This window comes from Oryctolagus cuniculus, chromosome 1, assembly GCF_051225735.1.
Source record: "Oryctolagus cuniculus isolate XC-2025 breed Fujian yellow rabbit chromosome 1, ASM5122573v1, whole genome shotgun sequence".
NCBI classification, from domain to species: Eukaryota; Metazoa; Chordata; class Mammalia; order Lagomorpha; family Leporidae; genus Oryctolagus; species Oryctolagus cuniculus.
The window spans coordinates 38,914,791-38,937,534 of record NC_142867.1 but is presented as its reverse complement, the minus strand read 5'-3'; the positions used below and the strand labels follow the sequence as shown (position 1 = coordinate 38,937,534).

At 41.4% G+C, this 22,744-nt stretch overlaps 1 protein-coding gene across 3 annotated transcripts in view; it reads right to left on the bottom strand.

Annotated features, from left to right (window-relative positions):
• Window positions 1-22,744, bottom strand: part of LGR4 (leucine rich repeat containing G protein-coupled receptor 4) — a 121,688-nt gene that overhangs the window by 76,377 nt on the left and 22,567 nt on the right. The window contains exon 1 of one of the 3 annotated variants that reach the window (XM_070072143.1): window positions 16,540-16,565. The exons of the other annotated variants lie outside the window; for them this stretch is intronic. Coding sequence (XP_069928244.1) covers window positions 16,540-16,547 — 8 coding nt within the window. The 5' untranslated portion in view covers window positions 16,548-16,565. Of the gene's footprint in view, window positions 1-16,539; window positions 16,566-22,744 lie in introns of those variants that run through there. 3 annotated transcript variants of the gene reach the window in all.

Genomic DNA, 22,744 nt, shown 5'->3' with positions numbered 1-22,744 from the left:
GTGGGTGTGTGTGTGTATGCAGGGGGTGGAAGAGTGTCCCTAGTCTTCTCATCCACCTATTTTGTATGTTATCTTAGGCATTTTCTGCAAGCTATCCTGAATTCTTCTGGGAATATTATTAGGCCTACATCTTGTGAACACTCTCTATGTGTTTAGTACACATGAATCAACAAATGCACAAACATGTTTTGCTTGGTGGTACAAGTGTAAAAGAGTGATTATTACAGAGACAGGAGGTAGAAGTAGAAAGAGTTACAGTGAGGGATGGTAATAGATCCTGAACCCAAACAGCAGCACAGGGGACAGACAGGAGAAAGCAGACAAGAGCCCCTTGAGCGACAAAACCAGCAGAACTCCAGGGGAGATTTCAGGCTGAGGGCAAAGTAAAGGCTGAAGCCTGACCATGACGGGGGTGTTTTGTCCGTGGAGCTGGCTGAGTGATGTTGCCATCAGTTGGAGGCACAAAAGCAGGAAAAGTGTGTGGGTTTGTTGAGTCATGTGGTGTGACCCAGCAGGTAGCTGTCAACTCAAGCCCAAAATTAAGAAGTGTCAGAGAAGGGGGAGAAGTGTAGGTGTGGGCAACAGCACAGAGAATTACAACTGCAGCCCTGGTTGGCATCACCTACGGAAGAAGTGGAGAGAAAGAAAGAAAAAGGCCGAGGAAGCATTTTTAGAAATAACTCCATCTGAGACACATAAACAGGGAGGGTGGGCAGGAAGCAGGAATGATCAGGAAGGAGAGGGAAACGCTTCAAGCAGAGAGCGCGCTCAGCTGTCAAAGGCTGCTGAGGAATCAGTAAATAAAGCAGCCACAGGATTTGGTAATTGGATCATTTGTCAATATGTTTATCACAGCTTGAATCTCATGCATATTAACCATAACTAGAAATTTTTTTCCTTATTTTGGCTTCAGAATAGAACAAAGAAAGGGAGAGAATTTCCTGAGGTAACTGGGCAAGATTTAAAAGAGCAAAGGAAAAGAAACACAAGGTTTAAAGAGGATGTGTGCAAACATGTGCGAAAGAGATCGCCTGAGGTGGAACTGACTGGGCGAGGATCCTGAGACACAGCAGAGGGGGAATCACGCTGTGCCTGTTTCTCCAGCAGAGGATGGCAGGGCGGGCATGAGGTGAGGTTCTCCCCTCGGGGAGCACACGGGGCTACACTGCCAGCTGATGACATCTCCAGGGGCACAGTGGGACAGGGTCCCAGATACTTCTGAATCCCTGGCATCTATTCCTTCATTCTCTAAGTCCAGGACCATTTATTCTAGGTTTATTCTCACATTGAATGTATTCCTTTCACTCCTGCATTGCAACTATACTTTTTTCCTCCTAGTTTTCCCAGCTCTTTCTCAGCTATAGTAATTAATTCAAATACACCATCACTTACGTGCCAATCAAAGCTCCATCAAGATCTGAGAACAATAGTATGTTTATATGCACAGTCTATTGATTTAAATTACCAGTGGAGTCACCACTTGCCAACAATTAAGCAATGACACACAGAGAGATTATACTCCATGTTAATATGGCTAAAGCAGAGATCTCAGTGAACAAACTGTCCAGGGCGGTCAAGCTTCCCCGATAGCTGAAGGTTCACCCTTAGAGAAACTGAAGGGGGAGGCGCAGACGTTAGATGACTTTTGATAACGACTATTCTAAAATATTCTTTGTGTTCTTTGCTCTCTAAAACAGCGCCTATAAAGTGGAATTGACTCTTCCCACAGCCTGCATTCTGAGCATCCAGCACCGTGATAAGTCACAGGAGACAGAAGTCCTTGCACTCCTCTAGCTGACCTCCATCCTGTTTCTCCCTCCCACCAACCCCACCCGAACTGAGCCATCACTGCCTCCCAGGATGGTGACAGCGGCCTCTTTTTCTGGTCTATTTCCTTCTACACTTGCCCCGCTCCAATTCAATGTGCATCTGGCAACTCAAACGACCTCTTTTTTTATTTTTTATTTATTTGAGAGGCAGAAGCAGAGAGAGAAAGATAAGTCTTCCATATGCTGGTTCACTCCCCAAATAGCTGCAACGGCCAGAGCTGGGCCAATCCAAAGCCAAGGAGCCTAGAGCTTCTTCCAGGTCTCCCACATGGGTGCAGGGGCCCAAGGTCTTGGGCCATCTTCTAGTACTTTCCCAGGCCATAGCAGAGAGCTGGAACGGAAGTGGAACAGCAGGGACTCAAATTGGTGCCCATATGGGATGCCAAGCACTAGAGGTGGCAGCTTCACCTGCTACACCACAGCGCTGGCCCCAACAACCTCTTTAAAATAAGAGAAAAACTCATGCCAATCCTATTCTTGGGGTTCTATTTGAACTGGCTCCTGTGTCCTCCCCAACCTCATTTCAAACCACACATATGCACCTCCATCACCCAAGCTTCCTTTCTGTTCAAGACAGGAATCTTTCCTCCTTCAGTCTTCGCACTTGTTCCCTGTGCCTTGATGATTCTTCCCAGCAGTCTCAATCTTACCCTCCTGTTTCATCCCAAACATCATCTCTTTGGATAGTCTTTCCTTAGAATTCGGCCCGAAGTCAGCACTGTAGCATAGCTGGTAAAGCTGCCGCCTGCAGCGCCAGCATCCCATATGGGCACTGGTTCGAGACCCAGCTGCTCCAATTCTGATCTGCCTCTCTGCTGTGACCTGATAAACCAGTAGGAGATGGCTCAAGTGCTTGGGCCCCTGCACCCTTATGGGAGGCTCAAAAGAATCTCCTGGCTCCTGGCTTTGGATCAGCCCAGCTACGTTGAGTGAACCAGTGGGTAGAAGGCCTCTCTCTCTGCCTCTCTGTAACTCTGCCTTCCAAAGAAATAAATAAATCTTTTTTAAAAAGGCCCCAAATAACTATGTTATCCAGTAATTTATTTCCTATATCTAGCTCTTATCATTTGAATTATCTTATTTGTTTCCTTTTACTTTATTAGGGGGGAAAAACCCTTTTTACATAGCATTTACAGTAGACCAGCCCTACCCATTCAGCCAGGGGTTCTCAAACCACTGATCCAAGCACCACCTGGAAATCTGACAGAAATGCACATTCTTGGGCCCCTTCTGGACCTACCAATCAGGTTTTGCAGGTGATTCTGATGCACACTCAAATGTGACTACAACTGCAGTATATAAGACTGCTTCCTATGTGTTCATTGTCTTTGCCATGTGCAAAGGCAAAGATCTTGTCTGTTTTGTTCACCATCAGTTTTCTAATTCCTACATCAGGACCTAACATAATATGGGAATTTGTGGGGAGAGGGTACCCCATTCCATAATTAACCTCCAACCTATTGAACTAAAAATATGAACTTTATGGCTATCTAAACTGCTGTCCTCTAAAGATATCATCCTGCTCTTTCTTCTGCTCTTCTTCATTTGGGATTCTTAGGTCACTATATTTTTCTTTCACATTCATCTTTCTTATTACTTAGGACCAATTAGCTGACTAAATCAGGCAAGATGACCAATCCTCAGAGCCCTCCATCTCCAATTTAAGATTCTTTCAGCCTTGGGCAATAGAACATTAGTGAAAAAGAACATTAGTGAAAGCCCCAGCTTTGCACCAAGGTTGCGTACGTTGAATTCCAAGCTCCACCACTTATTAGCTGTGTAATTGAAGAACTTCTGTGCTTTTGCTTCCTCAGCTAGAAATAATGAATCCTGACACGTATTGACAAGGTTACTGTGAGAATTAAATAAGGTAATTAAGGTAAGTGTTTGGAGCATTCCTGTCGCATGGAAAGTACCCCATGCATTGGCTATAATACATCCCATCCTGCTGGTTATTATGCCTAGGTCTTTGGAAAACTCTCAGTCCTGATGGTTCAAGAGTAAAAGACTGGGCTATATAACATGGCACTTCCTATCACACCTACGCAAAGAATAAGGCATTCCACCTTGCAGAAACCCTGACCCTACTTAACATGGCTAGTTTTTACAGTTCCCTATATACTCCTTGCCATGCCTTCCTTCTGTACTCTGGTAGCCATTTCCACTTCAACACCCTCTCTCCCTGCCTCCCATCTTTCACCTTGCTTTCCAAAATGATCAGGAACAAAACAAGAATTTGTTTAACCAAACATTTTTTTTTTGAAAGATAAATGTCATTGAGTGCAACTGTGTAGAGGTGGTGAAGTAACAGGAGTGCAAGAAGCCAGCTGACCTCTTCCAGATACAGTGTCTATCCAGGAGACAGCCCAGTGGCAAATGCAGAGGAGGATACTGCAGAAGCAGTTTATTTCTGCTCTCTGAGTGACACACTCAGAGGAAAATGAAGAAAAAAGGATTCAATGGAAAGCAACTGAAATACAACAAAACAGTTTGAGATATACAATACATACAGCTTTCATATGGCAGCAAATTTCTTAAAGTTGTGAATACCCTAGAAAGCCATGCAGTATCATGCTGACAAACCTCAGAATGTGTAGAGGCTCCCCATTGTTTCTGGGGTCAGACTTGAACTCTAGCCTCCCCTTTCCATCAGCTAGCACTGCCTTACCACTCTGTTTTCCCCTGGCTCCAGCTACATTCTTCTGCTCTGCTAGGTCCTCCTCCCTTGGATCTCTTATCCTCCCCCGCCCACCACCACCACATCTGGCTTCTTCCCACTTTTGTTTGTAGTACTCAAAACCTGGGGCCAATCTTTAAGTTATTATTCCACAAAGAGACAAGCAGAGTTATTGAAAGTTCCATTGTGGCAACTTGACAAAATAATTCTTAAGTAATACCTTTGCATAGGTAATACATGTTTTACTTTTTTCCATTTCTAAAAACTAATCTTTACTATATGTTGCAGAAGTGTGGAGTTAGAGTGGACCAGAAACTTACAAAAACCAGAAAAACAAAAACCTAAAAGCTAGTCATCAACACTGGCATCTTAAGGAGCACCACACTGCATCACACACAGAGTGTATTTCCACCCTCTTCTCCCACAACCTAATCTAATTTTCTTTAAGGTCTCCTCTAAAATATCCTCCCTACGTGATCCGACTCCACGTGAACCTTTTCCAAAAGTTTACACTGCACCATCATTTCAGCTGTCCTCCAAATTAAACAGAAAAACAAATCATTCACCCTATTCCTGTTGCATGTGCTTTAGGCTGCTCTTTATCACTTACACAACACAGAGGCAGCACAGTGTAGCAGTTTAAGCCCTGAGTTAAAGTGAGACTTAAAAATCCAGTCTAATTCCTAAAGGCCACAGCCAAACTCTGGCCATGTGGCTTGAGGCAAACCCCTTAACGCTCACAGCACATCTAGTTTCTCTTCTGGGATGTGAAGCCGGCATGGCATGCAAAGCCTTCCCTACTCTAAAATTAAATGTTTGTTCTTAGAAGGACTCTCAGGTTCCTCATGGGCAAATGCATCTGCCCTACCACAGAGCTGGGAGGTAGGAACACTTTTAAAACTGTAAAGTCTTTGGTAAGTGTAAGGTATTATTACTACTACCCTATAAATACTAGGTGCCCAGGCAAATATGACGAACCAAGCACAAACTTCATGTATTCTATCTCCAAAAGGGAAGGCTGAGACAGTGAGGGGCCTGGACACACTAAACTAAGGGACACGCTGAAAATAGAGGTTATCGAGTCTGGAGGAGATGAGACTGAGGAAGAAACTGGAAACACTCTTCTGCACGTAAGAGAACTCCATTTCCTCTGCTGTAGAAGAGTGAATTAAGAATAATGAACAGATGCTGGAGATGGGAAAGGAAGAAGAAAAGGAACTAACAATTCCCAAGTGTCCAATGTAGGCTGAGTATTTAGATCTGTGTTCCCTTTTAATATCCACAGCTCTGGCCTTAAGTACCCAAAGTAAATTAATATTTGGTGTAGTAGAAGCCTTCCCACCAAACTGTCCTGGGATCAACTGCAACACAGAATAAAAAAGGAAAGAACACCATGAATACCTTAGACCTGTTCAATAGAGAAGTTATTGCCTTGTCAATGGAGATACGTAGGCAGTGACTGGAAGAACAGCCATCAAGGACAAGGAAAAGGGCATTCCTACCATGGATGGGATTCCCAGAATTCTGGTACCTTAAATATTACAGTGTCCTCCTCCAGCACTCAAAAACCCACACAACTAAGGAGACCTACGCAGGGTTTTCCACTTTTTTTTTTTTTTTTACAGGCAGAGTGGACAGTGAGAAAGAGAGAGACAGAGAGAAAGGTCTTCCTTTTACTGTTAGTTCACCCTCCAATGGCCGCCGCGGCCAGCGCGTCACGCTGATCCGAAGGCAGGAGCCAGGTGCTTATCCTGGTCTCCCATGGGGGTGTAGGGCCCAAGGACTTGGGCCATCCTCCACTGCACTCCCTGGCCACAGCAGAGAGCTGGCCTGGAAGAGGGGCAACCGGGACAGAATCCGGCGCCCCAACCGGGACTAGAACCCGGTGTGCCGGCGCCACAAGGCAGAGGATTAGCCTAGTGAGCTGCGGTGCTGGCCCCACTTTTTATTTTAATAGATGATAATATGCATAAAATAACTCCATCAATCTATTTATTTTTCATTATTTTTTTCTTTTTTTATTTATTTGCAGTTTCTGTACTGCAAAATAAACAGGAAAATGAAGAAGCAACCAACAGAATGGGAAAAAATATTTGCAAACTAGGCAAGCGATAAAGGATTAATAACCAGAATCCACAAAGAGATCAAGAAACTGCACAACAACAAAACAAACAACCCACTTAAGAGATGGACCAAGGACCTCAACAGACATTTTTCAAAAGAGGAAATCCAAATGTCCAACAGACACATGAAAAAATGTTCAGGATCACTAGCCATTAGGGAAATACAAATCAAAACCACAAAGAGGTTTTACCTCACCCCGGTTAGAATGGCTCACATAGAGAAATCTACCAAAAACAGATGCTGGTGAGGATGTGGGGAAAAAGAGACACTAACCCATTGTTGGTGGGAATGCAAACTGGTTAAGCCACTATGGAAGTCAGTTTGGAGATTCCTCAGAAACCTGAATATAACCCTACCATATAACCCAGCCATCCCACTCCTTGGAATTTACCCAAAGGAAATTAAATTAGCAAATAAAAGAGCTGTCTGCACCTCAATGTTTACTGCAGCTCAATTCACAATAGCTAAGACCTGGAATCAACCTAAATGTCCATCAACAGAAGACTGGATAAAGAAATTATGGGACATGTACTCTATAGAATACTATACAGCAGTAAAAAAAAAAAAATCCAGTCATTTGCAACAAAATGGAGGAATCTGGAACACATCATGCTGAGTGAAATAAGCCAATCCCAAAGGGAGAAATATCATATGTTCTCCCTGATCAGTGACAACTAACCGAGCACCAAAAAGAAAACCTGTTGAAGTGAAAGGGACACTATGAGAAACACTGACTTGATCAGCTCTTGTCCTGACTGTTGATGTACAATTTAATACTTTATCCCTTTTGGTATTTTTTTTGTCCTAGTACTATTGGTTGAACTCTGTAATTAACACACAATTATTCTTAGGTGTTTAAATTTAATGGAAAAGTGATCTCTGTTAAATATAAGAGTGGGAATAAGAGAGGGAGGAGATATACAATTTGGGACATGCTTAATCAGACTTGCCCCAAATGGTGGAGTTAGAAATGTGCCAGGGGAAGATTCCAATACAATCCCATCAAGGTGGCATGTACCAATGCCATCTCACTAGTCCAAGTGATCAATTTCAGTTCACAACTGATCAAACTGATAGGTCTAAGAGTCAAAAGGATCACACAATCAAGACTAGTGTCTGCTAATACTAACTGATAGAATAAAAAAAGGGAGAGAACGATCCAACATGGGAAGCAGGATACACAGCAGACTCATAGAATGGCAGATGTCCTAAACAGCTAATACTAACTGATAGAATAAAAAAAGGGAGAGAACGATCCAACATGGGAAGCAGGATACACAGCAGACTCATAGAATGGCAGATGTCCTAAACAGCTAATACTAACTGATAGAATAAAAAAAGGGAGAGAACGATCCAACATGGGAAGCAGGATACACAGCAGACTCATAGAATGGCAGATGTCCTAAACAGCTAATACTAACTGATAGAATAAAAAAAGGGAGAGAACGATCCAACATGGGAAGCGGGATACACAGCAGACTCATAGAATGGCAGATGTCCTAAACAGCACTCTGGCCTCAGAATCAGCCCTTAAGGCATTCAGATCTGGCTGAACAGCCCATGAGAGTATTTGAGGCATGGAAAGCCAAGACGCTCTGGGGAAAAAAAAAAAAAAAAAGACCTAAATGAAGATCTCTGTGAGATCCCAGTGGAAAGAACGGGCCATCAAAGAAGGAGGTACCTTTCTCTGAAAGGAGGAGAGAACTTCCACTTTGACTATGACCTTGTCTGAATAAGATCGAAGTCAGCGAACTCAAAAGGCTTCCATAGCCTTGGCAACTCAAGACTAGAGCCTAGGGAGATTACTGACACCATAAACAAGAGTGTCAATTTGTTAAGTCAACAACAGGAGTCACTGTGTACTTACTCCTCATGTGGGATCTGTTCTTAATGTGTTGTCCAATGTGAAGTAATGCTATAACTAGTACTGAAACAGTATTTTACACTTTGTGTTTCTGTGTGGGTGCAAACTGTTGAAATCTTTACTTAATATAATCTAAATTGATCTTCTGTATATAAAGATAATTGAAAATGAATCTTGATGTGAATGGAATGGGAGAGGGAGTGGGAGATGGGAGGGGTGCGAGTGGGAGGGAAGTTATGGGGGGGAACCGTTGTAATCCATAAACTGTACTTTGCAAATTTATATTTACTAAATAAAAGTTAAAATGTGACTGGTTTAGTTCTGTAATTGATGCACAGTTATTCTTAAGTGTTGAAAATTAACTGAAATGTGATCCTTGTTGAACATGGGAGTGGGAATGGGAGAGGGAAGAGATGTATAATTTGGGAGATGCTCAGGCTGACTTGCCCCAAGTGGTGGAGTTGGAAGCATACCAGGGGATTCCAATTCAATCCCATCAAGGTGGCATGTACCAATGCCATCTCACTGTTCCAGGTGATCAATTTCAGTTCACAGTTGATCATGGTGGAGGGACTAGGAGTCAAAGGGAGCACATAGACAAGTCTAGTACCTGCTAACGCTAACTGATGGAGTAAATAAAGGGGAGAGTGATCCAACATGGGAAGTGAGATACTCAGCAGACTCATAGAATGGCAGATGTCCTAAATAGCACTCTGGCCTCAGAATCAGCCCTAAAGGCATTCGGAGCTGGCTGAAAAGCTCATGAGAGTATTTCAGGCATGGAAAGCCAAGACACTCTGGCAAAAGATCTCTGCGAGTGAGATCCCAGTGGAAAGAACAGGTCATCAAAGAAGGAGGTACCTTTCTCTGAAGGGAGGAGAGAACCTCCACTTTGACTATGACCTTGTCTAAACAAGATAAGAGTCGGAGGACTCAGAGGGCTTCCATAGCCTTGGAAACTCATGACTGGAGCATAGGGAGATTACTGATGCCATAGACAGGAGTGTCAATTGGTAAAGTCAACAACAGGACTCACTGTGCACTTACTCCTCATGTAGGATCTCTATCCTTAATGTGCTGTACATTGAGATTTAATGCTATAACGAGTACTCAAACAATATATTTCACTTTGTGTTTCTATGGGGGTGCAAACTGTTGAAATCCTTACTTAATGCATACTAAACTGATCCTCTGTAAAAAAAAAAAAAAAAAAAAAAAGAAATTATCAATTCCCAACTTGACTCTCACTGGGATTAAACATGACAATAGGTCTGCAAAAAAAAAAAAAAAAAAAGTTAAAAAATTAAAAAAAAAAAAGAATTTACCTTTGTTAAAAAAAAAAAACCCACCCCTGAAAATTTATCCTATGAGAATGAGAGTTTGATTTGGTAAAAAGTGAAGCCACTTAATATGACACATATATTCCACAGCATTTCCACCATAGTTTTTTTTTTTTTATCATGTATGCAGAGGGAATAAAGAAAAAAAATCTCTGAAAAACACATCATGATAGAAGTAAAGATCTTTTCTGAGAGCCCTACAATTTTCATAATTATAGTTTATAACACAGTAGTAAAAATAGCTCCTGGCCTGCTTATTCTGTCACAGGTGTTAATATTGCTTGTCCCTAATGTTATCACACAACTATTACATGCCTGCAAGCAACACCAGGCCTGAATATTGTATGTTTGCAAATCCAATACTTGTATGATAGGCAGGCCTCTCTCTTGCCTATATCTTAAATGGTCTTTGCCCTGCACTAGGAAGTAGAGGGAACATTGATGGGAGATTGAGAGATTACAGATGACATTAAAAAACCTGGTATATGGGCCTGGTGCTTTGGCATAGCAAGTAAAGCTGTTTCCTGCAGTAACACCATCCCATATGGGGGTTGTTCAAGTCCCGGCTCCTTCACTTCCAATCTGGCTCACTGCTAACATACCTGGGAAAGCAGTAGAGGATGGCCCAAGTGCTGGGTCCCCTGCACCCACATGGGAGACACGGATGAAGCTCCTGGCTCCCAGCTTTGGATCATTCCAGCTCCGGCCATTGCAGCCATTTGGGGAGTGAACCAGCAGATAGAAAATAGGTATTTCTTTCTTTAAACCCTACCTTTCAAATAAATAAATAAAACCTTAAAAAAAAAAAAAACTGACACATACCTGCCTGTGTGGTTACTAAATAGTTGTAATTAACCCCTTTCACCCTTTTTTGGTTCTGTTGTTTCTACCTGATCTTTAGATAGTAACATGAGCCCCAAAAGTTGGGATGCATCTAAAATTTGGGAGACAGCAGGCTAAATAGCTTGGCCCTGAGTGTAAACTGCCACTTCTATGGTTGAGCTAGAGGTACCAACATAAATATGTTAGTCCAAATAAACACACACTGGTTTTTATTTTAAAACTTATTTTGTGTCTTGGTAATTTCTTCCTTAAAAATAACCAAAAAGTATATTGTTTGGGCCAATTTATAATTTTTTTTACAAATTGTTATTTTGAAAAAATTTGTCACATGGTATATAGAGCTGCTACCACTTTCTAGTGTTGAATGCGTTTTAAAGTATGACAGAAGCAGTCGTTGAAACCAATTGTATCTCCATAAAGTACACTTTTTACAAAGTGCATTCTAAATAAACTAAATTAAAATTGGGAGGGCATGGCTATTTTTACTGAATGCCCTCTGGTCAGGTATTTCCTGTAACAACAGGAACTAGATCTGCCCTTCCAATCCTTGCCAGGGAAAGAAGAGGTCCTATTTCTAAAGTCTTAATGGACTTAACCTGAATCTCTTTCAAAGGACTAAAAAGGGAGACACAGAGAGAGACAGAGAGAGAAAGGAGTGTTTATGCTAAAAGAAGTCACAGAGATGATTTTGCTACCTCTAGAACTTATACTGCGGGGTAAATTGAAATGGGACAATTTCTTTATTCAATGCCATTGGTTCTCCTGGTTCTCCAGATTGCTGACTGTATACATTGGAATATCTTGGGCTATAACCACGTGAGCCAATTCCCTTTAGTAAGTCTCAGTAAATACTAGTTTTATCTCTCTGGAGAACCCAGGCTAATATAGGTTCCAACAACTAAGAATCATCCAGCGGCCACTGGAGGGTGAACCAACGGCAAAAGGAAGACCTTTCTCTCTGTCTCTCTCTCTCACTGTCCACTCTGCCTGTCCAAAAAAAAAAAAAAAAAAAAAAAAAAAAGTCAATGCTAAGGCTGAGAAATTCTGATGCGTGAAAATACTTTTATGACGGAGATGTTGTGTTAGACATAAGATTTGCCATTTAAATGCATGGTTCCATGGCATTCATTAAGTACACTGACCTTATTATAAAATCATCACCATCATCAATCCATAGAACTTTTTCATCTTAGAAAACAAATTCTACCCATTAATCAAAAACTCCCCATTCTCCACTCCTGCCAGCCCTTAGCATCTCCAATTTCTGTCCCCTTGAATTTGACTGCTCTAATAAGTATCTCATATGAATGGAATCATGAGAGTGTTTCTCCTTCTGCTTATTTCATTTAGAATAGTGTCTTTGAGGTTCACCCATATGTCAGAACTTCTTTCGTAAGTAGAACACTATTTCTTTGTATGGATATAACACATTTTATTTGTCCAGTCACTATCGACAGAAACTTGAAATACTTCTGCCTTTTGATTGTTGTGAATACTGCTGTTGTGACAATGAATTTATAAATTTGTGTTTAAGATCTTCCTTTCAGTTTTGGGGGCTTATACATATCTAGGATAGGGATTGCTGGAGCATATGGCAATTTCTGCTTTTAATTTTTTTCTAGGAACCAGGGTGCTGTTTTCCACAGTGGCTACACCAGTTTATATTCCCACAGGTGCATATTGGCTCCCAATAACAAAAGTGCTCCTCTGAGTCTCTCTGCTCTACTTCCTTCCCTGTACCCTGCTCCTTTCATAAAGCAGGTAGTGAGACAATGCTTAAAAAAATAGGAGCACCTTAAAGAAACACCAGAGACTGACTCCTTTTTCATATGAATAGCTACCCTCTCATTTTCCTGGAGGTATACTTTTCAGAATGCATCTTGATCAGGATGAAGGCTGTGGAGAAGATGGAGAATGTGGGAAGAAATGCACCTGCCTGCCCAGCTGATGACCCTTCTCCACACCAATTCAGAAAACCACCCTGACTCCCATCTGTGAAACACGATAGAAATAATCCCCACAACATCTTGAGTTTTCTGTGTAGCACCTGACTGTACCCTTTGAAAAAGAAAGCCTATTTCTGAGATTTCTTATCACATGTGCCTTGTGGGAAAAGATTCTGGTTTTACAGGGTGCTTTACCACTGCTGAGATGTTTCTACCCAAATGCAATCATTTTCATGAGGCAACTCTTGGGGAAATGTTGTTTTGCATATTCACATACAGGACAATAGTAGGTCCAAGATGTCCAGGAAGAGTTTGAATCCCAATAATTTTGTAGCTTTATTCCCAAGAAGACACTTAAACTTATCTTGATTTTTGGCTAAAAAGTATGGTTAACATACTGCATATTATTGTTTGAAAAGATCACAAACTAATATCTCACATATCTAGAATTCCCTGGAGTTGGCATTTTACACAGTGTGCTCTCAGCATGATCAGCAGCAATATTACTTGGGAATTTATTAGAAATACAATTTACTGAGCCATACCCTACGTCTACTGAATCAGAAAATATAGGATTTTACAAGGCTTCCTGGTGATGCTAATGCATTTTAAATGGCGCAGTTGAGAACCCCTGCCTAGGTCTTACCAAGAACTTTCAAAAAAGTCAAATTGCTGGCACCTCACTGCAACTTTTTAAGGCAGACCAGGCTTGAGGAGTGTCCCTTTGTACAAATGGGGAAACTGAGGCCCACACCAACCACCTGACTTATTTCAAATATAAGTAAGCAAATGGAGAGTTAACAAGAAATTATAGTATCATGGAATGTGTAGTGCTAGAGAAATAATGGCTTTCACAGAGCCAAATATCCTCCACGTGTAGATGAGTTAACTAGAACCCAGAGAAGGTTAAATGATCTGAGCAAGACCACACAACGAGATAATTGAAAGTCTTTTCTCTTGAGGAAGCTTCATGCTCATTCTCCACCAAACCAAAACAACCAAGCCCTCAGCCTCTGCTAGTTAACTGCCTCTTCAAATGAGAGTCATGCATGACACGACCCACTGGGTAGTTCACCCAAGAAGGAGGCACAAGTGACAAACAGTCTGATGTCATCATTAAGTAAAAAGTCACCTTTGATAGGACAACAGGGTAGGAGGGCTAAGCGTATTGGCTTGAGAAGTTGAAGGAATGGATAATAAACCTTAATCTGACCAGAGAAAGAAATGAAAAAATGATGATGAGAAAGTAAACGGATCAAAGGACTTGAGAACTTAATGAGGTTGAAAGTTTTGTATAGTGATAATAATGTAGAAACTGGGCTTAAAAAAGAGTCAGGGGCCAGCATTATGGTCATGGTAGTTAAGCTGATGACTGCAATGCCAACATCCTATATGAGGGCCAGTTTAAGTCCCAGCTGCTCCACTTCTGATTTAGCTCCCTGCTAATGTGTCTGGGAAAGCAAAAGATGGCCCAAGTGCTTGGGTCCCTTCTGCCTGTATGGGAGAACAAGATGGATTTCCAGGCTCCTGTCTTTAGCCTGGCCCAGCCCTGGCCATTGTAGCCATTTGAGGAGTGAAACAATGGATAGAAGATTCTCTCTCTCTCTCTCTCTCTCTCTCTCTTCTGTCACTCTGCCTTAGATAGATAGATAGATAGATAGATAGATAGGAAGGAAGGGAGGAAGGGAGGAAGGGAGGAAGGAAGGAGATTATAGTCAAAGGTACTTAGCAGGTCAAAGTCCAAGATGTGGCCATTCGAGGACATGGCTTAAAGAGACTTGAATCAGGGTTCACCAGTGTGATACAGGTAAATGAAATGACAGGCAAGAGTACTGGAAGCACTATTCATGTGCATTAAATGATAGCCTTATTACATGGGAGAGAATGGCAGAAATGAGAAGATCATGAGGTTGATACCCAATTCTCCATTAAAAGAACGAATAAGAAGCCAGTAGATGACAATATTTGTGAGGTGTTAGAACTGACAGCCATAGCCTATAGAACAACAGTAGTTGTTTGTAAGACGGACTCTCAATGACCTATAGGCAGCAAAGAGGAGTGTTAAAAACTTCACTGCTAATCTCAATACTGTGGAAGATGAGTAGCCTCTAACCAAAAGTTTGCAGAAGATGCAATTCCTCAGTTAACACCCAGTGGGGAGGCTAAGGATGTAGGAAAGTACAGCAGCCCCAGGAGGAGGGTATCAAAGAATGGGAGGCAAGCAAAGGTTTGGGATGGAGAGGAGGTGTGGGAAATCAAATCAGGGGAGAAGAGACACATAACCCAGATCCCACACCACCTTTTCTAAGCGGTCTCCAAACAGCAGAATCATCCACATCCCATGGGGTGAAATGCTATCCAAAAGAACGTAGATTAAGACATGAACTTCAATACTAAACAACTCATTCAACTGACAACTTAAGCTACTTAGGTACTGGAGTTTTACAATTTTAGGGAACTCATCCTTCTATTTTAACACAGTAATATTTACACTACTTACATATGATCATCTTCAAAACATCTCAAAAGTGAGTCCTGAGTTAAGTGTTAATATTGTTATGTTGTCATTAACAAAACACAGAAGTCAGGTGACTTTGCCAATCCTACACAGCAAGCCAAGGCAAGGCCTGGGAAGATTCTCAAATGAAGTATGACAGTGGTTCTCAGCAAGTCCATATTTGATGTTTTTCATACTGTAACATAGCCATGTGGATTCTGTTCTAAACAAATGAAGAAGGGAGAGCTGCAGAGAGAAGCCATGTATTCTCATTAAGTTATCCCTAAAAATTCTGCTACTTCAAAACTAGATTTTAAAAAGAATTAAAGAAAAGACTAATTGAATGGGAAGCGAAGATACTGGACTTCCGCCCCTTGACTTTAGATCTTAGTATGAGAAGCTATTAACAACAAAAGAAAAAGTGGTCGACAAATATTTCCTATTTCAGGAACTGAGCTAGACACAGAAAATGCTCAACTGAATTCTCACAACCACTCTGAAAAACAAGTGTTGTTGACTTCAGCTACTAGAAGATTAAACTGAAACTCAAAAATCTTCAGAACTTCCCCAAGAAGACACTGAACAGGGCATCCTGTCTACTGCAGGACACCTGGGGCTGGCCTTTGGCCTAGAAGTTAAACTGCCAGTTGTGATGCCTGCATCCCATGTCAGAGTGCTTGGGTTTGAGATCCAGCTCCACTCACATTCCAGTTTCCTGCTAACGTGTACCCTGGGAGGCAGCAGCAGGTGATAGCTCAAATAGTGGAGTCCCTGACACCACATGGGACACCTGGATCCACTTCCAACTTCAGCATGGATTGTAGTGAACCAGTGCACTCCTCCTCTTTCCCCCCTATTAAGTATATAAAAATTAAAAAAAAAAAAAAAAAAAAAAAAAAAAAAAAAAAAAGGAAAGCTTAGCTTTTAGGTCTCACTGAAGGATTTCAAGGTTGACCCCTAGTACCCAGTACCCAATCTCACCTTCTGTCCCATTGTCAAGCTTATCAGAGTGAGGTGACTCCTGAGAGCTGAATCTTGTGCTCCGCTCCCAGCAATACCCCATTACATATTCATTTAACACCTAGACAGTATGAGAGATTCCTACCACTGAATGCTAGCAAGGCCAGATGTCTAAACTAGTGGGTAAGGTGCTCTGAGACTCATCTGTTCCCCTTTAAGCAGCCTTCTCCACAAATTACTCTGCAACTTTAACAAGCTGCAAGCAAATAAATAAAATAAAATAGGAAAAGACTGAAGCATCTTACAAACTATGGATTAAAAATGATCTTATATAATTTAAATGCTGGAGTCTCATGCATTAAAAAGCTGCTAAAAATGTGTACAAAACCCAGACACACAAATACACATATATATTATTTTTAAAAGGAAACTGTGGAAGAGCTAGAACATTACACTCACCCTTTCATGGTAAATTCCAGGGCATATTCCTAACAGGAGTCAGACAGATTTTGTTTTCTACCACATAGTTCTATAAAAATAAACTGTCATCACAACATCCTTGTGGTTGTAAAAGGCCAGATTTGCCTGCAGTTAAATCCAACAGCAGCTGCTCTATGGAAAAAGACGGCCCAATAATTGGCTTCTTTCACCTCTGTTAATCACGAACAAAAGTGTCATTCAGTTTCAAAATGGACAAAACGCTCCAATGGATGGTCAGCTAGCTGAGCCAATGGGGTGGAATAACAATAACCCTGTAGCATTTTCCTTTTCCCTTTTGTTTGGTCTTTCAAAGCCCTTAATTAAGACCTGCACAAAGCACCCCTACAGGCTTTTTTCAATGAGGCATTACACGCCTGTTTTCTTGTATTTAAAGAAAAAAAATAGCAGGGATTTTCTGAAACACATTAAACAGAATACACAATTTCCATTTATTTGCAACTGAAATACTGTTAAAATTTTAGAGCTTAAATATTATCATCAGTAACAAAGCAAGTTCTTTCCATTTCAGGCTTGGGGAGTAGAAGGTGAATGAGGGGTTGGTAAGGAGGTGGGAACGCAGGAGTCCGTGCAAGGGACCAGAGGGCAAACTAGAAGCAGTGTTGTTAAAGCATTTCTCCATAATTTAGAAAGACCTAGATTGGTCTTCTAAGTCATTCAGAGATTAGCACATAAAAATCCAAAGAAGCCACAAAACACATGAGATATTCTTAAGGCAGACAAATACACAATTGAGACAAAGGGTACTACAGTTGGAATTGATTCTGCTTCTTAACAATCACACAGAAAAAGATAAAGTACTTCTGCAATTCAGCAACCTCCATATAAAAACTTTGTACAGTTCTACAATTGATTTCTTTTTCTGTCTTCGTATCAACAAAGCTTCCTATATCGTAGTGGATAAGAATCAGAATGCCTTAGCTCTAAAAGTACCCACAGCCTAATTAACTTTTCATTATTCAATTTTCTTTTTGCACAACTTTAAGAAAGGCTGTTGTGTTCATTTTTAAATGCCTTGAAATATAATCTTTCCGGGTCTTAGACTGTTCTGAAAATACCTAGTTCTGCCCATAATTTGTTCTTCCCTCCCCCTCTCACAAATATCCTGAATGACAGCTTAATGTGACAGCTTTCTTGCCACAATTCACCAAAGGGGAGTGGCAGGTAGGGTTCTCAGAGAACAAATACCTAACAAAGCCATCATTCTGGGGAGTTACTTTCAATCTGTCAATCCAATCCATCAAGCGGAATGTGCTCCACTATTCTCTTGTAAATGTGCTTATTTCAAACAAGGCAGAACTCCTGCAGCTGCCCCGCAGAAGACTAAATGACCCAGCTCAAATGTCACCTCTGCTTCGAAGCTTTCCAGCTCCCCAAGGCAGAGTAGGTTCCTTCCTCCTTGCACCCACAGCCCTTGGCGCACCCCTCCTTTACAGCACTCTCGTACTGCATTTTGTCAAAACTTGGACCTGTCCTCCCAACCCGGCCTCATCACCTACTAACACTCATAAGCCTGTAAGGTGGCCTGTAGGACAGCATAGGTCTGGGGGGCAGACCTTTCACATTCAAATTGTGGTTCCAGATTATAAAGCAGGACTTTGTGTGTCTAAAAGCACACACAAAGTCATGTTTTATTTTATATATATATATATATATCGAATATATATGACTAACACATTCATTTAAACATTTTGAGCCCCGGTTTTCTTGTAAAATGAGAGTAAAGAGTTCCTCTCTCATATGGTTGCTGTGGCAATCAAGGGAATGAACAAATATAAGAGAGCTTGTGCTAAGGCACAATGTCTGGCACACATGAAGTGCTCATCAACACACCTGGAAATACAATAGGCACCCACTCAGTATCCACAGTATAAACTTCTGCTCAGCAGATTAATTGAAAAAAAATGTTGTCAGTTAAAATATAATTTCTGGGTAGGGTGCTATACCACAGTTGCTGCTTGTGATGTCCACACTCCACATCAGAATCCTGGTTACTCAGCTTCTAACCCATCTTCCTGCTGCCCTGGGAGGCAGCAGACGATGGCGCGAGTGCTTGGGCCCCTGCAAAGCACTCATGAGAACCAGATGGAGTTCCAGGCTCTTGGCTTAGGCCTTGCCCAGCCCTGGCTCTTGCAGGCATTTGGGGAGTAATCACGCAGATCAAAGATATCTTTTTCTCTCTCTGTTCCTGTTCCTGTTGTTCACTCCAATTGAGGAGTGAACCAGTGCATGGAAGACCTCTCTCTCTAACTCTCCTTTCTCTGTGTAACTCTGACTTTCAAACAAATAAATATTTTTTAAAAAATGAAGGTGCCCTGTCTCTCAAAATACCTTTTTGCACTATACTCACCCTTCTTGAGATCATGTGAGATGATACAATGCTCACTTGATGAGGTGAAATGAAGTGAATATTGCAGGCATTATGACTTAGTGTTAGGCTACTAAATAAGGGTTCTTTGAACACAACACCACAATACTATGAGTTGAAGGCAACTAAGTGACTAACAGGAGAGCAGTGTATACAACATGGATATGCGACAAAGGGACATCCCAAGCAGGACAGGGAGGGAAAATTTGAGTGTAAGGTGTCCGGTGCATAACAGATCTTCCCAGGCAGACGAATCAATTAATTCACAGGCTTTTATTGGGGTCCCAACAGAGCGGGGCTGGGGAAGTCACGCATCAGAGATTGGGAGAGCTCCTCTTATAGATTCAGGGCATGGGGGTTAAAGGTTGAGGCGGGTCTGATCCTCACTGGTTGACCTTTAGGCACCCACAGGGACCTTGACAAGGACTTTCTTCCCCACAAGTACAGGTAGGGACTTCCATTCCCGGAAGCATAGGCCTTCCTCCTTGCGGATCCCAAAGCTATCAGTGAGATTCAGAAAGGCACAAAATTTAAAGCTTATGAATTTCTAATGTCTGAAATTTTTCATATAGTATTTTCAGATCTCAGTTGACTATGGGAAACTGAAGTCATGACTAAGGGAGAACTACCATAGAAGACAGACACAACTATGGAAAACCTAAAACAATGCTGAGTAACTCTTGATTTCTACCCTTGCAGAGCTTACTAACAGTTCTGAAGCTTGAGTCTCTGCTACTCCGCTTCCAGTTCAGCATCCTACTGATGTGCCTGGGAAGGCACAGAAGATGGCCCAGAGTGCTTGGGCCCCTGCCACCCACGTGGGAGACCTGGATGTAGTTCCAGGTCCTGGCTTTGACCTGGTCTAGACCTGGTTGTTGAGGTCATTTGGAGAGTGAACCAGGGGATGGAAGATTACCACCACCACTACCACCCACTCCCCTGCCATTTTCTATCTCTATCTCTACTGTCTCTCTCTGTTGCTATGCCTTCCAAATAAAGAAAGAAATCTTTTTTAAAAAAGTACAACCGAAGTATTTTGTTTCACTAAAAGGAAGAAAAAGATACAGCATATAAAAATGTTATATTTAACATACTTCAATGAACATTGTAAGTCTCACTTGTATGCCTCATTAGTATAGTTCCATGCATGTGTTCCAGATCTACATCCTGTGGTTCTATGATTACAATTATTGCTCTCCATAGCACTGTAAAAATCAAAGCTATTTATGCATGAAATTAAAGAATTTGGGTCATGAACAAATGTGGCAAAATCATTTTGCTTCTATAATGCTCTTTTCTAAGACATCACCATTAAATACAGGATTGCTTGTTTAAATGTAGCAATTCTAGTAAGATCTAGATTAATCAAATCATTACTAAATTCAAAGCACTGAGGCAAGTGCTATGTAGTGCAGTTGGAAAAGCCACAGCTTACGACTCATCCCCATATGGGTGTTGGTTTGAGTCCTGGCTGCTCCACTTCCCATCATGATCCCTGCTAATGTGCTGGGGAAAGCAGTGGAAGATGACCCAAGTGCGTGGGCACCTGCACCCAAGTAGAAGACTCAAAAGAAATTCCTGGCTCCAGGCTTCAGACTGGCCCAGCCCTGGATGTTGCAACTATTTAGTGAATGAACCAGCAGACGATACAGAGATCTGTCTCTTTCTCTACCCCCACCACCCGCTCTGTAACTTTCAAATAAATAAAATCTTTAGCTGAAAAGAATGTATGGAATTAAAATGACTTTGGTACACAGTTGTTCACTGCCAAATTATTTTGTCATAAAACATTTCATGAATGTCTGAATTATGCATTAAAGTGACAAATATATGTTTGCATTTGAAAAGGTCAGGCAGATTCACAACTCCCATGCTCTTTGAAGGAGAATAGCAACAAATTAACAACAAGGATCCTCTCCAGTCAACCCTGGGAACAAGCTCTGAGCCCAGTAGAGCTCCTTTTACCTCTACTCTCACCAGGTTAGACTACCAACAAATGACTTTTCTCATTCACTCCTAGATATTTCAAATTCAAATAAAATGAAAAAAAAAAAAAAAAGTACATCATGGTCAATTTTAACTTTTCTTAGTTTTCCATGGCATTATGCAAATAAGGAGAAACTCACCTAATTGACAATATCTATTATAAGTTAACCAAGCAGGGGCCGGTGCTGTGGCACAGTGAATTAACACCTTGGCCTGAAGCACCGGCATCCCATATGGGCGCCAGTTCGAGACCCGGCTGCTTCTCTTCCCATCCAGCTCTCTGCTATGGCCTGGGAAAGCAGTAGAAGGTGGCCCAAGTCCTTGGGCCCCTTTACCCGCGTGGGAGAACCAGAAGAAGCTCCTGGTTCCTGGCTTCGGATTGGCGCAGCTCCAGACGTTGCGGCCAATTGGGGAGTGAACCATAAGATGGAAGACCTCTCTCTCTCTGCCTCTCCTCTCTCTGTGTAACTCTGGCTTTCAAGTAAATAAATAAATCTTTAAAAAAAAAAAAAAATAAGTTAACCAAGCAGTAAAAACAAATCTGAACCTGTGTCAAAAGTCTTACTGCTTTTGTCCATAAGAATGAGGAGTGATTCATATGATCACTGTCCAGGTATTTTATTGGCTGGCTGTAAAATAATAAATGCTGGGGCCTGCATTGTGGCTCAGGGAGTTAAGTCACAGCCTGTGCCACTGCCATCCCATATCTAAGTGCCAGTTTGATTGCCAGCTACTCCACATCCAATACACTTTCCTGCGAATGCATCTAGAAAGGCAGGGGATGATAGCAATACTTGGGCCTCTACCACACAAGTGGGAAATGCAGGTGGAGTTCCTGCCTCCTGGCTTCACCCTGGCCCAGATCTGGCTGTAGGCCACTGGTGAGTGCATTAGTGCATACAGAATCTCTTTCTCTTCTCCCTTTTCCTTTCTTCTTCTGTCACTCTACTTTCAAATAAATAAAATAAATCTTTAAAAAAAAAAAAAACAATAACCAGTGCCTAATAATTATAAGGACTCCTCAAGACACTCCAGAGTTTGGGAAGAACAATATTGCATTTATTACTACTGTAAGAAAGGAAAATTCAAATGTAACAAAAATCTATTTCAATCATATGAAGTATTAAAAAAGATAATTTGTAAGAAAAATTCTATTACTTTATATACCTACAGAAATCATGATGAATATCTATTCAAGGCTGAATATTTTAAACTCTGAAAATACTCCAGAAAAATGTAACCCCACCCCCAACACACACACACACACACACACACACACACGGCACCATGGCTTTAGTTTCCACCATTAACCAGAGTCCAAAAATATTAAATGGGAAATTCGAGAAACAAAACTGATACATTTTAAATTGTGTGCCTTTAAGAGTAAAGTGATGAAACTCACTCCAACCTGTTGTGTCCCGCTTGGACCTTGAATCCCTTTATCCAGCATAGCTGTGCTGTATACACTACCCACCCATTAATCATACAGATCAACTGAGCTTCTGTTCAAGTAACTCTAAGTTTACTTAATAATGGTCCCACAGCGCCAGAGTAGTGATGCTGGCAATTCGGATATGCCAAAGAGAAGTCATAAAATACTTCTGCTAAGTGAAAAGGTGGAAGTTCTTGACTTGACCATAATAAGGAAAGGGAAAAATAAACCACAGGCTAAGGTTGCAAAGATCTATGGTAAGAACAAATAAGATCCTAAGGAAAAAGAAGTTCATGTTAGTTTTGCTGTTGTACTTCTACCGTGAAAATTATGGCTGCAGTGTACACTAAGAACTTAACAAGATGAAAAAGTCATTAAAT